This window comes from Rhinolophus hipposideros, assembly GCF_964194185.1.
Source record: "Rhinolophus hipposideros genome assembly, chromosome: 4".
Taxonomy (NCBI): Eukaryota; Metazoa; Chordata; class Mammalia; order Chiroptera; family Rhinolophidae; genus Rhinolophus; species Rhinolophus hipposideros.
This window is the reverse complement of record NC_138050.1, coordinates 82,948,973-82,970,977: the sequence shown is the minus strand read 5'-3', so window position 1 is coordinate 82,970,977 and position 22,005 is coordinate 82,948,973. Positions and strand designations below refer to the sequence as shown.

General features: G+C 36.3%; 1 protein-coding gene across 4 annotated transcripts in view; it reads left to right on the top strand.

Annotated features, from left to right (window-relative positions):
* PIBF1 (progesterone immunomodulatory binding factor 1) overlaps positions 1 to 22,005 on the top strand; it is a 181,591-nt gene that overhangs the window by 21,466 nt on the left and 138,120 nt on the right. For all 4 annotated transcript variants that reach the window (XR_013993252.1, XM_081047027.1, XM_081047028.1 and 1 more), the window contains exon 6: positions 16,590 to 16,723. Coding sequence is in view for 3 of the 4 variants with exons in the window: in XM_081047027.1 (XP_080903153.1) it covers positions 16,590 to 16,723 (134 nt within the window). In the remaining variant the exon portion in view is untranslated. The remainder of the gene's footprint in view (positions 1 to 16,589; positions 16,724 to 22,005) is intronic.

Genomic DNA, 22,005 nt, shown 5'->3' with positions numbered 1-22,005 from the left:
ACATGTGTAGTTTAGAGATCAGCGAGAGATTTGGCAGAGGTTATTCAGAGAACTCAGTTCTCTTTCTCTAGCTGTCTGTGGAATTTCTCTCTCTCTCTCTCTCTCTCTCTCTCTCTCTCTCTCTCTCTCTCTCTCTCTTCTCTCTCTCTCTTTCTTTTGGTGTTCCAATAAAACTTTATTTACAAAAAAAGGTAGTGGGTTAGTCCTGTTGTAAGCTAACATATTTAGCTACAACTAATTTTTTAAAAGATTTTATTAACATATAGCTAACATACAATATTATATTAGTTTCAGGTATACACCGTAGTTATTCAGCATTTATATATCTACAGAAGTGATCGCCATAAGTCCAGCAACCATCTGACACAGTACCACGGTATCACACTATTTTTTACTATATTCCCTATGCTATACATGCCCCTGGCTAGTCTAGTACTCACCTGGCGCTGCACACAATTATTACCATATTATTGACTACATTCCCTATGCTTTACTGACAATTTTCTAACTTTAATGACTATTTTCTAACTGCCAGTTTGTAACTTTTAATGCCTTCAGCTTCTTCACTCTGACTCCAACCCCCCTTTCATCTATCACCCCAATAAATCTAGTACCCATCTGACACCATACGTACCGTGTTTTCCCGAAAATAAGACCTAGCCAGACAATCAGCTCTAATACGTCTTTTGGAGCAAAAATTAATATAAGACCCGGAGTTATGTTGTGTTGTGTTGTGTTACGTTATATAAGGCCCGGTCTTCCATTATAGTAAAATAAGACTGGGTCTTACATTAATTTTTGTATGTGCTCTTTGGAGAAATGTCTCTTCAGGTCCTCTGCCCATTTTTCAATTGGGTTATTTATTATTATTATTATTGAGTTGTATGAGTTCCTTGTATATTTTGGATGTTAGCCCCTTATCGGAGGCATTATTTGCAAATATCTTCTCCCATTCGGTTGGTTGCCTCTTTATTTTGTCGAAGGTTTCTTTTGCTGTGCAGAAGCTTTTTAGCTTGATATAGTCCCATTCAATTATTTCAGCTTTTACTTCCCTTGCCTTTGCAGTCAAATTCATAAAATCCTCTTTGAACCCAAGGTCCATAAGTTTAGTACCTATGTTTTCTTCTATGCAGTTTGTTTCAGGTCTTGTGTTTAGGTCTCTGATCCATTTTAAGTTAATTTTGGTACATGGTGATAGATAGTCCAGTTTCATTCTTTTGCCCATGGCTTTCCCATTTACTGAAGATGCTATCTGTTCTCCATTGTATGTTTTTGGCTTCTTTGTTGAAAATTGTCCATATTTATGTGGATTTATTTCTGGGTTTTCAGGTCTATTCTATTGGTCTGTTTGTCTGTGTTTCTGCTAATACCATACTGTTTTGATTATTGTTGCCCTGTAGTACAAGCTGAAATCAGGGAGTGTGATACCTCCAGCATTGTTCTTTTTTCTTAGGCTTGCTTTGGCTATTTTGTTGTTCCATACAAATCTGATGATTTTTTTGTTCTATTTCTTTAAAAAAATGCCATTGGGATTTTGTATCCTAAACAGAATTCTAGCAAATCATATACAACAATGCATTAAAAAGATTATACATCGTGACCAAGTGGAGTTCAACCGAGGGGCACAACATACACAAATCCGTCAATGTGATACATCACATAAAAAAATAAAGGACAAAAATCATGATTATATCAATAGATGCAGAAAAGGCATTTGTCAAAATACAACATCTATTTATGATGAAAACTCTTAATAAAATGGATATAGAAAGAAAATACCTTAATATAATAAAGGCCACATATAAGAAACCCTCAGCTAATATCATAATTAACGGTGAAAAGCTGAAGCCCTTTGCTCTACATTCACGAACAAGACAGGGCTGTCCCCTATCACCTCTGCTTTTCAACATAGTATTGGAAGTCCTAGCCAGTGGAATCCAAATTGGGAATGATGAAGTAAAATTATCACCTTTTGCAGATGACATGATGCTATATATAGCAAACCCTAAAGGCTCCACCAAAAAGCTGTTAGAAACAATCAGCAAATACAGTAAAGTTGCCGGCTACAAAATCAACGTACAAAAGTCCATTGCATTCCTATATACTAACAATGAAATCTCAGAAAAAGAAATGAAAAAAAAGCAATTCATTTTCAATTGCGACAAAAAGAATTAAATACCTAGGAATAAACTTAACCAAGGATGTGAAAGACCTATATGCTGAAAACTATAAGACATTTTCAAAAGAAATTGAAGAAGACACAAAGAAATAGAAAGACATACCGTGCTCATGGTTTGGAAGAATCAACATAGTTAAAACGGTCATATTATCCAAAGCAATATACAGATTTAATGCAATCCCATCAATTTGTACGTCTTAATCCCTTCTCCTTTTTCACCAACCCCCAACCTCCCTCCCATCTGTCAACCGTCAAAATGTTCTTTGTATCTGAGTTTGTTTCAGTTTTGTTTATTTTGTTATTTAGATTCCACATAAAAGTGAAATCACACGCATCTGTCTTTCTCTCTCTGACATGCCCTACTCAGCACAATACCCTCCAGGTCCATCCTTGTCACTGCAGATGGCAAGTACCCATTCCCTTCCATGGCCGAGCAATATTCCATTGTATATATGTACCACCTCCTCTTTATCCATTCGTCCATCAATGGACACCCAAGCTGACTCCACAGCTTGGCCATTGTAAACAATGCTACAGTGAACATATGATTGAACATGTCACTATGAAGTAGTGTTTTGGGTTTCTTCAGATAAACACCAAGAAGTGGGATTACTGGATTTTTGTCTCTGTTATAGCCCTTATTTTAAAGTCTATTTTGTCTGGTGTAAGTATTGCTACCCCAGTCTTTTCTTTCTTTTTTTTTTTCCCATGAAAAATCTTTTTCCCATCCCTTTACTTTCAGTCTGTGTGTGTCTTTTCAATTTGAAGTGAATCTCTTGTAGGCAACATGTAAGGGTCTTGTTTTCTTATCCATTCAGCCACCTTATGTCTTTTGATTGGAGCATTTAATCCATTACATTGAAAGTAATTGTTGATAGATATGTAGTTTTTGCCATTTTGTTCATTTTTGTTTTTTTTCTTAACGAAGTCTCTCTAGGATTCCTTGTAATTCTAATTTGGTGGTGATGAACTCCTTTAGCTTTTTCTTGTCTGGGAAGTTCTTTATCTGTCCTTCAATTCTAAATGATAGCTTTGCTGAGTAGAGTAATATTGGTATTATGTCCTTGCTTTCATCACTTTGAATATTTCCTGCCAATCCCTCTGGTCTGCAACGTTTCTGTTGAGAAGTCAGCTGACAGTCTTATGGGAGCCCCCTTGTAGATAACTAACTGCTTTTCTCTTGCTGCTTTAAGGATTCTCTCTTTGTCTCTAACCTTTGGCATTTTAATCATGATGTGTCTTGGTGTTGGCCTCTTTGGGTTCATCTTCTTTGGGACTCTTCTGTGCTTCCTGGGCTTTTATATTTATTTACTTCACCAGGTTAGGGAAGTTTTCCATCATTATTTCTTCAAATAGGTTTTCAATTCCTTGCTCTCTCTCTTCTCCTTCTGGTACCCCTATACTGTGAATGTTGGTATGCTATATGTCCCAGAAGCCCCTTAAATTATTATTATTTTTTGGATTTTTTTTCTTTTTGCTGTTCTGATTGGGTGTTTTCTGCTACCTTATCTTATAAATTGCTAATTCAATCTTTTTCATCTAATCTGTAATGTATTCATTTCAGTTATTGTATCTTTATATCTGACAGGTTCTTTTTAATGTTTTCTATCTCCATTTTTATGTTTCCTATCTCTTTCTTGAAGTTCCCACTAAGATCAGTGAGCATCCTCTAACCAGTGTTTTGAACTCTACATCTGGTAGATTGCTTGTCCCCATTTTGTTTAGTTCTTTTTTTTTTTGGAGCTTTGTTTTGTTCTTTTATTTGGGACATGTTTCTTTGTCTCCCCATTTTGGCTGCTTCCCTGTGTTTTTTTCTACGTATTAGGTAGTGCTGCTATGTCTCCTCGTCTTAGTAGAGTGGCTTACGTAGTATGTGTGCTGTGGGGTTCACTGGTGCAGTCTTCCTGGTCACCTGAGCCAGGTGCACCAGGTGTGTCCCTTGTGTGTGCCCTCTTGTTGTAGTTGAGCCTTGGTTGCTGTTTGCATGACTATGGGAAGGATTGATCCTTGGGCTGATTGGTTGTGAGAAATGGCCGTGACTACAGTGGAGGAGCTGTTGTGCAGCGGCTGACCCTATGGAGCAGGATCCACTTTAGCAGGGCGCTGGTGCCCTGCCCCCCCTCCCCCAGTGTGCTCTTTGGGCATGTTGTCCCTGGAAGTGGACAGGTGATGCTCCGACATGCCAGCCCTAGGGCCTCCTGGGAAGGGCCCCACCCCAGGCCAAGTTCAGCCACAGCCTGTTCCCTGTTCAGGGCCACCTGGGATGAGCCACAAAGCAACTCACAGATGGCCACCACCCACTCTGGGCTTGGTGGTGCTTTAAGAGGCCAAGCTGTGAACTGAGGTTGGCTGTCATTAGTGCCAGGCTTTGGGATGTGTAGCCAGAGGCGTGGGACATGCTGAAAGCCAGGTGCTGCTTGTTTGGATTTTCTGAACCTTTGAGAGATTTTAGGAAAGTCTGCAGCATGAGCCAAGACAAGCCATTTATACGTAAAAGCCACTGGAAGAGGCTTGGGTATTCCTGAAAGTTGGGTGGGGCAGGGTCTCACGGAATCAGAGCCAGGTTGATGGGGCCTCAGATATGGTGGCTGCCTGTGCCTGCACCTTGGGACAGGGGAGGACTCAACAAAGAAATAGTAGCTTCCATCAGCTCCTCCATCCAGAAGAAAGCTGCCCTTCCAAGCCTCCCATTGAAGCCAGATAATTTAGTTCCTCTTCATATCTCCCTGGCACCTTTCGAGCTGCTGCCCCAGAGCTGGAGCTCAGAGCAAGTGAGTCCATCAGCGAATAATTCCGTGCACAGGACCTTTAAGAGGAGCACCTGGGAGTGCAGCCGCCTTCTGTCCCACTCGGCCACAATCTCCGCTTATTTTCACAGCCAGAAGTTATGGGGACTTCTCTCCCTGGCAGTGAAGCTCTGGGCTGGGGAGCCTGTTGTGGGGCTGAGACCCCTTACTCCTCTGGTGGGGAGGAGGAACCTCCACAGCCAAGATATCCCTCCTAATTTTTAGTGGTCACACAGGAGTGTGAGACCAGCCCTTTCCACCTTTCTTACCAGTCTCGGTGTCTTCTTCTCTATGTCTTTAATTGTAGGGCTTTGTTCAGTTCAGCTAGACTTCAGGTGATTCTCCATGATGGTTGTTCTGTAGTTTATTTGTAATTTTGATGTGGTCATGAGAGGAGGAGGTAAGCACAGCATTTATCTACCCTGCCATCTATACCAGATCTACCCTCCCTCCTCACTTTAGAGTAGCTGAGTTGCCCCCTAACTCTTCTTCTGGTTCTTCAAACTAGGAAGAAGGTTTTTCTTTTGTACCTTTATCTTTCCAACTCGGCCTGCCCTCAGGCTAAAAGCCATTTAAAAAAAAAAAAAAAAACAGGAATGTCACCCAGTGCTATTCCTTTTTTCTCATACAGATGGACTCCCCTCCACAATCTGCCTGATTTTGGTCACTTTCCTGTGCCTTCAGGTAGTTGTTTTATATTTTGTCCAGAATTTATAGTTGTACCTGCAGTAGGATTGGTCAGATGGGAACTTACATGGCCACTACCAGAGGTAGAACCACCTTACAATTTTGTTTTCAACAGAAGTGAAGAAAGAGAAAATCTAATATATATGTGCAAAATATTTAACTTTGAAATTCTCCTGTTTTCCCTAAAAAGAACCTTAGCTTCTTTGGAGAATCTTTTTCTCAGCATGCTTAGCTTCGTACTGACATGGATGATGACATGTTAGGCATAAAGAAAAATATTAGAAGCAAAATAAAACACAAGACCTTAAATGAAATGTAGTTTTGAACATTGTAACTTTGGCTGTTTGCACTTACTACCTATTAGTAACTATTGAATTCCTGATAAAGCCATAGAGTTCAGAGTTTAGAAACTACAATCTGGTATTTGAGGAGCTGAGTTTACTATCTAAGGACATATAAAGATTAGGATGTGTCAGAAGAACACCAACAATGAGATAAATGTGACTAAAATTCATAAAATCACAGTGCAGATTAAGTGAGGATAAACTCAGGACAGATATAAGAAGATATTAGTATTTCATAGAACAAATAGTAAATCAATAGAAACTTAAAAGAGGAAGCAATAGCTAATATAGATGCCTCAAAAATGACAGAATAATGACAACTGTAAACAACAACAAAAAAAGTTTAATACTAATACCAGAAGCATTTACTTGAGCCAAAGGATTGCAATCTCGGAGATGCCCGCTCAGTAGCAACTGTACTTCTCTGAGGAGAACAAAGAAAGGCAAGGTTTATAAAGGCAAAACAAACAAACAAATGTAAAAAACCTCAAAATATAATTATTTCATGGAAATGAAGCATTGCTGGCTAGGTTAACAGGGATTGGTTAGTTCCAATATGCAAATGAGGGAGTTGAAAACTACAAGGAAGGAAGTAAAGTCCATGTGTCCACTCAATTGTTCCAGGTTGTTTATGGCTCCAGGATGTTTTGAGCTGAGTTTAGCAACAGGTTTAGCAACTTAATAGCAGTTTTGGAGACTGAGGCACAAGATGTGCATAGGTTACATGGGCCCCACTTCCTTAATAGCCTCCTGACTATGTGAAGTGACTTTCTTAGCAATGTGTATTCCATGTTATTTTCTCCATTATCACAACTCCATAGTGGTTTACTTGAACTAAGATATTTGTTAGTTGTATCTCTGAGTTTTGATACTGGCAATTAGGAAAACAAACTTTCCACTTTACCTTGACTTTTCTGGATTGACTTTCTTTCCCAAAATAGTCTTAATTTTTTTCTTTTACCACATGGTGGCAGCATACATCCATCTATTCAGCCAGTCTGGGGCTACTCAGAAAATCTCATTTTTAACCTAGAGACCAAAGTACTACGTTAAGTTACCATATTTTTATTTAGAGTCCTTATTTTACATCAGCTGCCTTAAAACAATCAAACACTATTTTTCCTAATATAATTCAGTAGATCTATAAATGAAAGAAAGAATTATACAAACCAAAACTTTTGTACCATAACACGTCTTCAGATCAAAGGTATCTCAGTTATTGCATTGATTTCGTAATTATTCCTAACGAACATCCAGGATGTTAAAAGCCCACAAGTAAACAGTTAATTCTGCTTTTGTTCATGTAATCTGCTAGTTCATGGCCAATATGAGGTAAAAACATTATAGAAATTTAATAAAATGTGATTTTTTTTTCAAATCTTTCCCAAAATTTTTCCAATATATTTATTGAAAAAAGCGTATAAGTGGACCCACACAATTCAAACCTTGTTCTTCACGGATCCATTGTATTTTGTTTTCGATACTAAGAAAACTCATCTGAAGATTTCCAAGCAGGAAAGGCAAGAAAATGTGTGTGAGTGCGTGTGCACACACACCTACTCAAATGCTAGTTACTGAAGAGGTCTAGATGAAGCCAGGCTAAATCCAAAGGTGGCTGTGAAGGGTGCGAGTTCCAGAGCTTTTTTGTTTCTGTGGAAAGATGCTCAAATTACATTTATAACACTACTTAACTATAATAGAGGACAGAATGACCTACCAGTATTCACTATCACAGTCATGGGATAAAACCAAAAATGTAAAATGTGATTTTTGTCCTTTAAAAAAGAAGTCACTTCTCCTGAAGTGCCAATTTTAGTGGATTTCTGCATTCCTCTTTCATGGTTTTTTACCACATCTTTAGTTATTTGAAAATAATGCCTAGATACTAAAACTGGAAAATAGGGTTCATCTTTTACTTCAAGTTTAGAGTTTGTAAGTGTCAATAACATAGAATAGAATATTTTGAGCTGTATTATGTACATGAGCTTGTGTATGCTACTTAGTATTTTTATAAGTGCTATACTTATATTTCCTATTTATGAATTCTCTTTGTGCAGGTCAGAATTTTGGTCCAGTACATGTAGCTAAGCTATGTGCAGCTGTTTTGCTAATGTAGAGTTATTTCACCATGCTTTCATTTCAAAGAAGGAAATGTTAACAATACTATGTAGGGCTTTAATGAGTCTGTAGTTAATAAAGCTGTTAAGTTTCATGAGGAAATGGTGAAATATTTTTCTCTTATGAGAAACTTGGTAACTAGGAAGCAAAAAGAGTGTTTTGTTCAAGATAACTTCCTGGTTTAGAAACAGTTCCATTTACTGAGAAAAGTTCTGCAGGATTACCTTGAGTCTCATCTTAAATAGTCATAGGTGAGTAATACAGTTAGTTTTATTTGTATGAAAATGAGATATATCATTAATGATTCATACTTGTTATTCAAGTTTTTATATTTCAGGGAATATTAACTGTTTTCTGAAGTTTCTTTTGGATTCTCCCCCATTTGTGAGAATTCTGATGAGTGAATTCTCACTTTCCTGGACCATTTCTTCTCGTTTTACTAAACTGCTAAGCAATGTAAACTAATTCTGATTTGAACCATTGACCTTAAAGTAATTGTCACTGTATCCCATTTCCAATTTCCTTAGCTGCTCTATCTCCCCACAGACAGGAGATCACTTCAGTTATTAAAGATTTATTTTGACACATAGGTTACCACTCCCTTCGCAGTTTACATGTTGTGAGAGACAAAAGATTTAAATGATGCTTAGAAATTTATTATATCTAAAGTAAATGCCTTTTGGTTTTACACAGCTACTGACTGTTCAAAAGGAGACTATTTAATTGCGTCTTTGAATAATTTTTTACTTCTTATGGAAAATACTTAGATTTGATGTTATTTTGTCAAATGTTTTTTTGAATATGTATTTAAGGAATAATTGTAGTAATTGTTTCAAAGGAGAGGAGTCCAAAATTAACTATGATTTATGCATGTGCCATATTTAAACCCATAAAATGTGCAACTAAAGTAATTTTTAACACCCTGGATTTGAGCAGTAAATAATAATATTAACTTCTGGTCAATGGTTTTGTAGTTTCCTACAGAATAGATTCCTCAAATAATAGGAACTTGAAGTTAAAAGAATGAACCATGTATGAACTCAAGAACCTAGATTGTAGCTCTGTCTCTGCTAGCTTTGGAATCCTGGACAAATCATTTAGTCCTTCTAGGCCTTAATGTTCTTATCTTGAAAATAAGAACAAATTGGTATTCACAATATTGCCACGGGGATATGAAAGACAGTTTGGGGAATATAATCAATAATGTTGTAAAGACTTTGTAGGGTGTCAGATGGACACTGGCCTTATTAGGGAGACCACTTCAGGGACGGTGTAGATGCCTCACCACTGTACTGTACACCTGAAGCTGAAGTTGAATAGTATGGGATGTCAACTGTAGTTTAATATATATATATATATATATATACATATATATACATATATATACGTATATATCTGTATATATACGTATATATGTATACATATATAATATACATACATATATACATATGTGTACGTATATATATGTATATACATATATATACATATATATACACGTATATATATATATATATATATATATATATATATATATATAGTCACGGGATGTGCAGTACAGCATAGGGAATAGAGCCAATGGAATTGTAACAGCTATATACAATGTCAGAGGGGTAGTAGATTGAGGGAGAGGGGTTATCACTTTGTGAGGGGTGTTAATGTCTAACTATTACATTGTTTTGTACACCTGAAACTAATAAAAAAAAGAAAGAAAGAAAATAAGATAGTAATAGATTATCTCCAGGGTATGTTTTATCTCTGAAATTCTATGAATCTAAAATACTTAACTACTGATATTTGGAAACGAGGTTTGGGAGGAAGAGACATCTTACTATAAATATGAAAGGTCTAGTAGTTGATAACTTTACTCAAATACTCCGTAATATATAATTTTCAGTTTCTTATGTCAGTCACACAGTAAAGAAATAAATCGAGTAAAAAAAGTATCCGTTCACTACCCCTTTCCCCGCTTTCCCTTCTGCTGCCTTCCCACTTTGATATGAATCTCATATGTTGCCCCTCTCCACGCCAAATACAAGCTTCCCTGCAGAGTCTCTCCCCATTAACATTTTCCTGGTGGAAGCCTCTTGTTTTACTGTTTAAAAATATTTCTGTAACATACAGAAGAGAAACCTTAATTGAATTTTCACCAAGTGAACATGCCCGAATAACCACCACCCAAATCAAGAAATGGATCTCCTTTCTTGCTGTCTTTCTGAAAAATCTTTGAAAAAATTCTGCAAATATGTTGCATAGATGTGATAGTTTCAGATGAGGTGTTTTATTTGCACACTTACGATAATATTCTTTAATTTCAGTAGGAAAAGTGATAATGTAGTAAATACCAGTTTTTAAAGTCACTTTTTCTACCTCTTGAGCAGTTACTGTAAATGTACATAGTCCATTGATATTCTAACATTAGTTCATCCTGCAAGCATTTTCAATGCAACTAACGATGTAAGAGTAACTGGGTGTACAGAGATAAGGCAGGTCTTTAAGGAGTTCCAGGTCTTAGGTTACTGTGAAGAAGGTGAGGGGTATGTGCAAGACAAGGTGGCTTTTTACTTTTTCTTCTTAGTCTAATGTCCTCTTTTGCTCCTTTCCACAGACACTAATTGCAAACCTTTCATATAATAGGCCGAGTCCTAGGTACTAAGATTATAGAAAACTTCCTTAAAATTTTCCTAATGATGTGGGATACAAGCGGTGGCTGCTCACAGCACATATGGTACATTTTTTCTGACATAAGTAATAACCAGGTACTGTGAGAAAATATAAGAAGGACACATAGCTCAGATTTGCAACTTGGAGTCTTCCCACAGAAGTTGATGTTGAATTTAAAACAGGAAAGAGTGCACTGGGATAAATAAAAATAAAGTTTTCTAGTCTCTTTAGCTTTAACCTCAAAGTTCTACACAGTCATTTGGTTTGGTTCATTTTGAGGGAAGATGCTACTTTTCCTATTTTCCAATGTTATGTTTAATCTGTTTTAGTTGCTAATAGTAAGTGAAGTAGATATTTTTTCAAAATATAAAAGTAATAATTTTATTTAATGGGAAATTTTTCATTTGAAAAGTGTTGGTAGATTATATACCTTCCTGTACTGAACTTCAGCTTATACTTGGTCATATGGTGTTTAAAGAAAATTTATATAAATGTATTATATATAAACATGTATGTAGTGTGTATGTGTGTTCGTGTTCATATCTCCCAAGGAATTGCTCTCTGGACTAGAAGTCCAGGTGCTGATGAAGTTTGAGATCTTTACAATTTTAGATCTTAGCACTGGCACACTCAGAAAACCATCTGTTTCTTTGGGCAATAATGTCCTCTAGTTACCCCACCTTATAACCTTCCTCATTTGCAGACCCCTGGGGCATTCTTCTTTATTTAGTGAAACCCTTGCTCCAGATTTAGTCTTCCTTTTCATCTTAGCTCCTGCTTTGGTTACTTTTGTGATTCATCCACAATTTTGGCCTTGCATTTTATTAATCTTCTCATCTTTAGTGATTGCTTCTTATCTACTCCAGTACTTAGTCTCATGGCCCACATTCTGTTCCTTGTCACTCAGAACTGATTCACTTCTGAAGTAACCAATTCAGGTTGATCACTGAACATATTACTTCCTGTATTTCCATGTTTCGTAATCATCTACTTTCAACTTAATAGAATTTCCAGTTCATGTAATATATTTATCAATATCTTCCTCAATTTTTTTTCTTTCTTCTCATGTTATTAGTCCTAAACCTTTCTCTTGCTAGTGTTCTCTAATTCCTTTCCAGCTGTCTTTTGTGTTTTTTTTTTAAATTAGATTTATTGGGGTGACAATTGTTAGTAAATTTACATAGATTTCAGGTGTACAATTCTGTATTACATCATCTATAAATCCCATTGTGTGTTCACCACCCAGAGTCAGTTCTCCTTCCATCACCATATATTTGATCCCCCTTACCCTCATCACCCACCCCCCACCCCCTTACCCTCTGGTAACCACTAAATTACTGTCTGTGTCTATGAGTTTTTGTTTCTCATTTGTTTGTCTTGTTCTTTTGTTGTTTTTGGTTTATATACCACATATCAGTGAAATCATAGGGTTCTCTGCTTTTTCTGTCTGACTTATTTCACTTAGCATTATACTCTCAAGATCCATCCATGTTGTCACAAATGCTCCTATATCATCTTTTCTTACCGCTGAATAGTATTCCATTCTGTATATATACCACAACTTCCTTATCCATTCATCTATCGAAGGACAGTTTAGTTGTTTCCATGTCTTGGCCACCGTAAACAAAGCTGCAATGAACATTGGAGTACACGTGTCTCTATAGAGAAATGCTTTCAGATTTTTTGGGTAGATACCCAGGAGAGCGATTGCTGGGTCGTATGGTAATTCTATTTGTAATTTCTTGAGGAACCTCCACACTGCCTTCCATAGCGGCTGCACCAGTCTGCATTCCCACCAACAGTGTATGAGAGTTCCTTTTTCTCCACAGCCTCTCCAACACTTGTTACTATTTGTCTTGTTGATGAAAGCCATTCTGACTGGGGTGAGGTGATATCTCATTGTGGTTTTCATTTGCATTTCTCTGATGATTAGCGATGTTGAACATTTTTTCATATGTCTATTTGCCATTTGTATGTCCTCTTTGGAGAAATGTCTCTTCAGGTCCTCTGTCCATTTTTCAGTTGGGTTGTTTGTTTTTTTGTTGTTGAGTTTCATGAGTTCCTTGTATATTTTGGATATTAGCCCCTTATCAGAGGCACTGTTTGCGAAAATCTTCTCCCATTCAGTTGGTTGCCTCATTATTTTGTCAGTAGTTTCTTTTCCAGCTGTCTTTTTATCAAACCTTGCCTGACAAAATCTCATGATTTTTCTAATTGAGCACTACTGGAGAAAATCACATAGGCAGTAATAAGCACTATAAGTTTATTGTTACCAACCTCAAATGGGCCCATACAATTGTGCTGAAATTGACTTTTTTTAGTCCTCTCATTTTTCACAGGTTATTTAGACATTCACCATTCTACACTCATCTCCAGCTTTCAACTTTCTTTCTCACTCTCAGCAGATGGCTTGGTATTCCACAGAGAAAATGGAAATCCTCAGATGAAATTCCCACAATTTCCTACCATGAAACCTACAAACATATTTACATCTGCACTCATTCTGTTTTGTTTGTTGTTACTGTTTATAGTGGGAAGAATTTTGCTTTCGAGGAGTGGAAAACTCATGCTTTTAGAAATTGGGTATATAAATATGTGAAGCAGTAGGGTAAGGAGTAGTTTTGTGGATTGTAATGAATTGATAAGCTATCTAAGGACTTCAAACTTAAGTTTTTAATACATGCGTACCTTGTTTTATTGTGTTTTGCTTTGTGCTTTGCAGATACTGCATTTTTTTATAAATTGAGGTTTGTGGCAACCCTGCTTCAAGCAGGTCTATTGGCACTATTTTCCCAACAGCATTTGCTCACTTCCTGTCTCTGTGTCACATTTTGGTAATTTCCGCAATATTTCAAACTATTTCATTATTATGATATTTGTTATGGTGATCTGTGATAAGTGATCTTTGATGTTACAGAACCCTTGTAAGTGTTTTAGGATGCCACAAACCACTCCCACGTAAGGCAGCGAACTGCATTAATAAACCTGAGTGTTCTGACTACTCCACCAACTGGGCCGTTCCCCATCTCTCTCTCCCTCTCCGTGGGACGCCCTATTCACTGACACACCATACTGAGATTAGGCCAATTAATAACCCTACAGTGGCTTCTAAATGTCCAAGTGAAAGAAAGAGTCGCACATCTCTCACTTGAAATCAAACGCTAGAAGTGATTAAACTTAGTCAGAAAGGCATGTCATAAGCTGAGAGCTAGGCTGAAAACTAGGCTCCTGTGCCAAACAGTTAGCCGAGTTGTAAACAGAAAGGAAAAGTTCTTGAAGGAAATTAAAAGTGCCACACCAGTGAACACAAATAATAAGAAAGCGAAACAGCCTTATTGCTGATGTGGAGAAAGTTTTAGTGGTCTGGATAGGAGATCAAACCAGCCAAACCATTCCCTTAAGTCAAAGCCTAATCCAGAGCAGGCCCTAACTCTCTTCAATTCTTTGAAGGCTGAGAGAAGTGAGGAAGCTGCAGAAGAAAAGTTTGAAGCTAGCAGAGGTTGGTCCATGAGGTTTAAGGAAAGAAACCGTCTCCATAACGTAAAAGTACAAGGTAAAGCAGCAAGTGCTAGTGTAGAAGCTAAGATAATTAATGAGCACGGCTACACTAAACAGATTTTCAATGTAGGTGAAACAGCTTTATGTGGGAAGATGTTGCCATCTGGGACTTGAATTACTAGAGAGGAAAAGTCAGTGCCTGGCTTCAAAGCTTCAAGGTCAGGCTGACTCTCTTGTTAGGGGCTAATGCAGCTGGTGACTTTAAGTCGAAGCCAATGCTCCTTTACCATTCCGAAAATTCTGGGCCCTTTAGAATTATGCTAAATCCACTGTGCCTGTGGACAATAAAGCCTAGATGACAGCACATCTGTTTACAACATGATTTACTAAGTACTATAAGCCCATCGCTGAGACCTACTGCTTAGAAAAAAAGATTTCTTGCAAATTTTACCGCCCACTGCTAACGCAGCTGGTCATCCACAAGCTCTGGTGGAGCTACGCAAAGAGGTCACTGTTGTTTCCTTGCCTGTGAACACAACATCCATTCTGCAGCCCAGGGATCCAGGGGGAGTTTCAATTTTCAAGTCTCATTGTTTAAGAAATACCTTTTTTAAGGCTATAGCTGCCATAGATAGTGATTCCTCTGATAGAGCTGGGCAGTGTAATTTGAAAACCTGGAAAGGATTCGCCAGTCTAGGTGAATAACATTTCATGAATAACATTTGTGATTTATGGGAAGAGGTTAAATACCAATATTAACAGGAGTTTGGAAGAAGGTGATTTCAGCCCTAATCGATAACTTTGAGGGCTTCAAGACTTGAGTGAGGAACTGCAAATGTGGTAGAAATAGCAAGAGAACTAGAATTAGAAGTGGAGCCTGCACATGTGACCGAATTGCTGCAATTTCGTGATAAAATTTGAGTGAAGGAGTTGCTTCTTATGGATGAGCAAAGAAAGTGGTTTCTTGAGATGATGATGGTGTTTCCTCAGCTATGAGCCTATAATAAGTTCCATAATATTCCATCTTCTTAGAGAAAATCAGTGTAGGAGAAGAACATAATACTATCCCAAAACAAAACACATCGAATGTAGTTTTTCCATGATTACATTTCTCAAACAGCCCTTCTTCAAAGTTGTGTTCAATAGTTTTAAAAGGACAAAAACAGTGTCTTACTTATCTTTGTATCTACAGTGCCCAGCACAGGACCAGTTACATAGAAATAATTCAGTCAGTATTTGTGGAATGAATGTGACCACACTTAGCTGGTTAGCTATTTAAGAAGGAATGAGTTGGGACAGGATGTATTCAACATGACAGGTTCTAGGATGGAGTTAATGGTTGCTTGCAAGATCTGGTAAGTTCAAAGGGGGAAAATAAGTAGGAACTCCTCCCCATTTTCACATTCATTTCTTAATTTGTTCAGAAGCATTTATTTCATTCTTACTGTACACCAAGTACTGTGTAAAGTGATGGAGATCCAGTGGTAACTAAGACAAAGTCCCTGCCTTTGAGATGCTTACACTCTGGTGAGGTGTACAGAAAACCGATTTGACGGTACAGTGAGATTCAGGCAAAGGTTCAGATCCTATGCAGCTATTCAGGCAGTGAGAACAGGTTAGAGGAATCCTGGTGCGTTTAGAGAACTTCAGGTCTTCATTAGGGTTGGAGAGTGAAGTGTGAACGTGAGAAATGGTGAGAAAGGAAGCTCGTGAGCAAGGCTAGGTTGTGGTTTCAAGGTGTTCACTTCTACACCTCTCTCATAGCTCTACAATCCCTTTTTACTGCTCTGGTGAGTGGGGAGAAGCTCAGTGTAGAAATGTTCCGAATGCCACAAAATTCCTTTTTTGCTCAATACTCCCACTGAAAGTACATAATTAATCTCTTCACTAACTATATTTCATTGAAGATATTTGATATTCATGTGGCTCTTCATCTCTAAATTGTGAAACTCCTCAAGAACGGGCTATGTTTTATTTATTTCCATGTCTTTAGCATCTAATAGTAACTTGGTAAATGTGGAAATACATCATTTCACATGGGTAATCATTTTATGTATTATTCTAGTAACCAGAGCATGGTTGTACTGTTTTTTTCCCTATGAAAAACAGTGCTCAAGTTTTAAACAAATAAACTTATAAACTACTGTGAGAGTTTAAAGATTACCTGTCTCTGAGTAGAGAAAAATTACTAAATAAAAAAATTGAGGTTTTTTTTTTTTTTAATTACAAGGACATTCACAGCTTAACAGAAGAATTTTAATACAGAATTTAGTGAAGCGTATTTAGTTGGAATTGTTTTATTGTTTTGATTTATAGAGTTATGAGGAAGATCGAAGAAACTACTCTGAGGTTCAAATTAGATGTCAACGTTTGGCCTTAGAATTAGCAGACACAAAGCAGTTAATTCAACAAGGTGACTACCGTCAAGAGAACTATGACAAAGTCAAGAGGTGAGTAGTTAAGATGCTACCGTAGTTCTTCTCATGTTTGGCATGCATCCAAGTCATCTGAATTTTTACCATCAATATGGTCTGTTCTGCTTTGTACAATCATGTGCTGCTTAGCAACAGGGGCACCTTCTGAGAAATTTGTCCTTAGGCAATTTCATCCTTGTGCAGACATCATAGAGTGCCCTCACACAAACCAAGATGGTGTAGCCCTTTACTATAATTGTACAATACTTGCATACAACTGGCAGAGCAGTAGGTTTGTTTCCACAAGCATCATCACAAACACACAGTGCATTGCATTGCGAAGCACGGCTATGATACCCCTAGACAGAAGGAATTTTCCAGCTCCATTATAATCTCAGCGGATCACCATCACATATGCAATCTGTCATGGACCAAAATGTCGCTAAGTGGCATATGACTATACCTTATTGTTCTTGCTGTCTCTACAGTTTTGATTTTTCCAGAATGTCATATAGTTGGGATCATGTAGTATAGAGCCTTTTCAGATTGACCACTTTCACTTAGTGATATACATTTGTTTACTCCATATTTTTTCATGGCTTGACAGTTCATTTCTTTTTAGCACTGGATAGTATTCCACTGTGTAGATGTTCCACAGCTTATCCATTCACCTACTGTAGGACCTCTTGGTTGCTTCCAAGTTTTGGCAGTCGTGAATAATCCTGCTGTAAACATCCATGCGCCAGTTTTTGTATGGGCATAAGTTTTCAGCTCCTTTGGGTAAATACTAAGAAGCACGATCAGATGGTAAGAGAATGTCTAGTTTTATAAGAAACTACCAAGCTGTCTGTTCCAAAGTGGCTGTACCATTTTGCATTTCCACCGGGAATGAATAAAAATTCCTGTTGCTCCACATCCTTGCCAGTATTTGGTGATGTCAGTGTTTTGTATTTTAGCCATTCCAACAGGTGTTTAGGAATAACTAATTATTACTTTAATTTGCATTTCTCTGATAATATAAGATTTGAAGCATCTTTTCATGTGCTTATTTGCCATCTGTATTTCTTCTCTGGTGAGGTGTCTGTTAAGGTCTTTGGCTCATTTTTTTAATTGGGTTGTTTATTTTCTTATGTTGAGTTTTAGGAGTTCTTTATATGTTTTGGATAACAATCCTTTATCAGATATGTCTTTCGCAAATATTTTCTTCCAGTCAGTGGCTTATCTTTTTATTCTGCTGACATATACTTTATTCTCATTACATAAAAGTATGTAGTTTTGGTACTTTGTTGAGGTAAAATTGTATTTTATTTTATTTAAAAGTTGCTGCTGTCTTTTAAAATGTAAATCTTAGAAGTTAAGGACTCAGTAAAATCCCATGTATATAAATATTCTTAAAATTTTAATTGATGATTATTTTTATTTTATGAAATCAATGTAAATACTTCATGGTTTTTTATCTGAAGTTTTTTCAGCTATTCTTTGTGACTAAAGGCATACGTAATTCCAAAAAATAACACTGTCTCAAAATATATTGTCCAGTGTGTTGCTACTTAGTAGTAGCAATTACAGATAACTTTTGTTTTACTGGAATATACTGTTCTGTTGTTTGTACATTAATGAACCACCATTTAGCGCTATGTCCCTAGGTAAATCTCTTACCATTCTAAGCCAAAGTTTTTGTCATCTCTAAGATGGTGCTAATACAAATAACTACACTACATACACTTAAGAAGATCAAATAAAGGACTATTTATGCAAGTATTTATAACTATGCCTAGAGAGAAAGAGACATTACCCTAATTGTTCACTGCTCTATCTGCCTGCTCCTGAAATAATTCTTGAAATATGCTAGTCATGTAGTGAATATTTTTTAAACGAATGAATGCTGTATAAATTGTGTAATACCGTAAGTAACTCTGCAAGTATTTGGGGATATAGCTTGGGTGCTCCTACTACCAGCATGACTGACATGGCGTATGTATTTTGTAGGTGTTGTTATGTCAAAATACGGTAATTATTGGTTCTTGAAATCCGTGAGAGCTGTACTCAGCAGACTCTTGAATAACGCCAAATTTCAAAAGAATCATTTTCAAAATGAAGTAGATTGTGATGGTAAAATGATATTTTGAGTTGGTGTTTTGATATCCTCTCTGCCACTACAAATCTTGAGCAATAATAGATAAAATATGAAAAGAGAAAACTGAAAAGCATAATCATTGAAATAATCCAGAGTTACCATGAATGAAAGATAAATGAACCAAGTTGAGTCACGAGTTGATAATTATTGAATCCTGATGATTCATCCGGATGATCTCATCTGGATGAGAGCATGGGGATTCATGGTATCGTGTGCGCGCACGTGCTTTCTACAATAAAAACCAAGGAAAGAAAAAATACAGCCCTGACCAAAAACATTGCTAAACATCTTCATGTGCTAGAAATGAACAGAAAAACAAGCAATAGATTCACTCAATAGATAAAATGGATTTAAAGAAAAATGTACTGGTCACAAAAATATAAGATAAACTGGAGAAGGTGAATCACTTTTATATCCTTCATAAGGTCTCACAAATGTGCAAAGGGAAACAAGTATGGATGTTAATTGCATCATTACTAGAAAGAATTCAAATGCTTTTTATCCACAGAATGGAAAATAACTTGTGAGTTATTTCTGTAATGTAATTCTATTTAACAGTTAAAATCATTAAATTAGACTTAAACTTACCTATATGGGTAAGTTAAATACATAATACTAAGTTTTAAAAACCAAAATGCACGTACCCTTTTTTTTTAAAGCAGTTTCTTAGTTTCTGACATAATGTCAGGTTTACTTTGTAATTTCGTTGTCTCAGCCCTTTGTCTTAGGAGTCTTGTGGAGAATACTATTCAGAAATTAAGATTTATGAAGATTATTCCCCACTAAAATTAAAGTTAATTTTAAAATTAAATTTAATTTAAAATTAAAGTTAATTTTAGTGGGGAATACTATTCAGAAATACTATTCAGAAACTAATTTTTCATTACTACACTGGTCATTGTTTGTAAGTCCTTTCAGTAGGCAGAGGCGATGGAGAGGGAAGATGGCTTCACAAACTGTGGATAAGATCATACAGATACCCTTAACTCTAGTTCAACACCACAGTAGCTAGTTTGAAGGGCTACAACTGGCCAAACATGGTGCAACTTAAATATCAAAATGAATATTAACAAAAATGAGTTAATCCATTGAGTAGAATAAGAATCTCTAAGTACATGCTCGTAATAGAGAAAGAGGATCTCTACACTAGAGACCGCCAACCAATAAATGTATATGCATATTAGAATTACCATTTTCTAACCTTATAAAATTGTGATCCAGAATCTTCAGTGGAAGCTAAAACCATTGGGTAAAAGGACATTAGGGAACAAACAATTGATACAAATTTAAAGTATGTCCCCACAGATTACTTATTAATTACAAAAAAGGTGCTTTACAGTTGAGAACTGGCAGATACCACCTTGAGCAAATCATCAAAGTTTCTATCACCAATCGTAGGATAAAGGAACATCATGTGCCTCTTTATGTGATGTGCTGAGAGCATATTATCACTTACATGATATTCCTGCCCAGAGTGCTTAACCTGGATCTAATCGTAGGAAACATCAGACAAATGAAAATTGAGCAATATTCCATAAAACAGTTGGCCTGTGCTCTATAAAAAGTCAATGTCGTAAAAGACCAAGGAAAGCTAAGGAACTGTTCAGAGTTAAAGGAGACTAAAGACACAAGACATCCAAATGCAATGCATGGTAATACATTGGGTCCTGGACTGGGGAAAAAATTTCCATAAAGGACATTTTTGAGACAATTGATAAAAATTTGAAACTGGATTGTATATTAGATATTGTATTAGGGCTAAGTCTCTTGAATTTAGTAATTATACTCTGATTATATAAGGGAGTATCTCTAATCTTAGGAAATTCACAGTGAATTATTTAGGGATAAAGGGACCCAATGTCTGCATATAACTCTTAAATAGTTTGGGGGGCAGAGAATGCACATTTTGTGTGTGTGTATAGATGCGTATACATGTATATGTGTATATACATACATACATATATGAACAACAGGGAGAGAATGTGTCAAAATAATATTTGTAAATAATATAAAGTAAATATGACAAAATGTTAATTGCTGAATAAAATTATGTAAAAAAAAATGTAGAAACTAAACTAAATTCATTGTACCTGGGGGCTGATACAGGAACAGTGAGGAAAATATAGGGAACTTCAAGTTTATTCATAGTATTCTATCTTTTTAAAAACACAAAACTTTAATGCAAATATAGACAAATGTTAACTGTTGTCATCTATGGATAGAAAGTATATGGATGTTTTGCTGTATCATGCTGTATAATTGTTTTTTACATTTAAAAAAGCATAGCAAAGGGAACATGATCATAACCTTGTAAGAATAAAAACATTTGCATGTAAAAGCCCAAAATATTTAAAGTAATATGTACCAAAATATTAATACTGAAAATCATCTTTAGTTAGTAGGTTTATGGTTGGTTGTTATTTTTTTAACTTGTGCTTTGCTCACTTCAATAAACATAATACTTTGTCTACCAGAAGGGGAAAAAAAATCAGTTTCTGAGTTATTGAAAAATCTAATGAAAATAAAAACAGTTCTTAATAGCCCTCGCCATGAAAATCCCAGGTGGGAAGATGAAACAAAATGCAAAGGAACTGATTCTGACTGGGGCAGATAAGTAAAGAGTAAATTTATTTCTCTGTTCATTTTTTTAAGAAATCTGTTGTAGGTTTGGTGCAATTCTTGGGTTTACTCTTTGGGAGAAAGAACTAGTCTGAGTATGGCAATTAGAATCTCTGGGTAATTGTAAACAATTTGTGAATGAAAGAGGCACAAGAATGGCTGCCTGTGTATCTGCTTTGCAGTCTAAGTGATGAGTTAAGGCCTTTTGGCACTGAACTGAACGCCTAGAGCCATGTAGAAATTCTTTGAAAATTTTGGCTTCAAAATAAGATTGAAGATGATTAGTGAAAAGAAGCTGGAGTGTACCTTAGAAAGTTTTATTATTTCTTTTTTAATGATGATAAAAACTCATATGTATGTATCTGAAAAAGGTGCTTTAAATTTAAAAAGAAGAACTTTATTCTTTATCAAATGACGCTAATGCCCTATTGCTAGTATCTCTCTTCAGTTTCCTGGAACATAGTCAACACCCTTTAAATGTTCATTGTGAAAAGGCGTATAAAATTTACATATGTATTTGAATTTTCTTTTAGTAAAAATAAATAAATAAATATATTTGAAT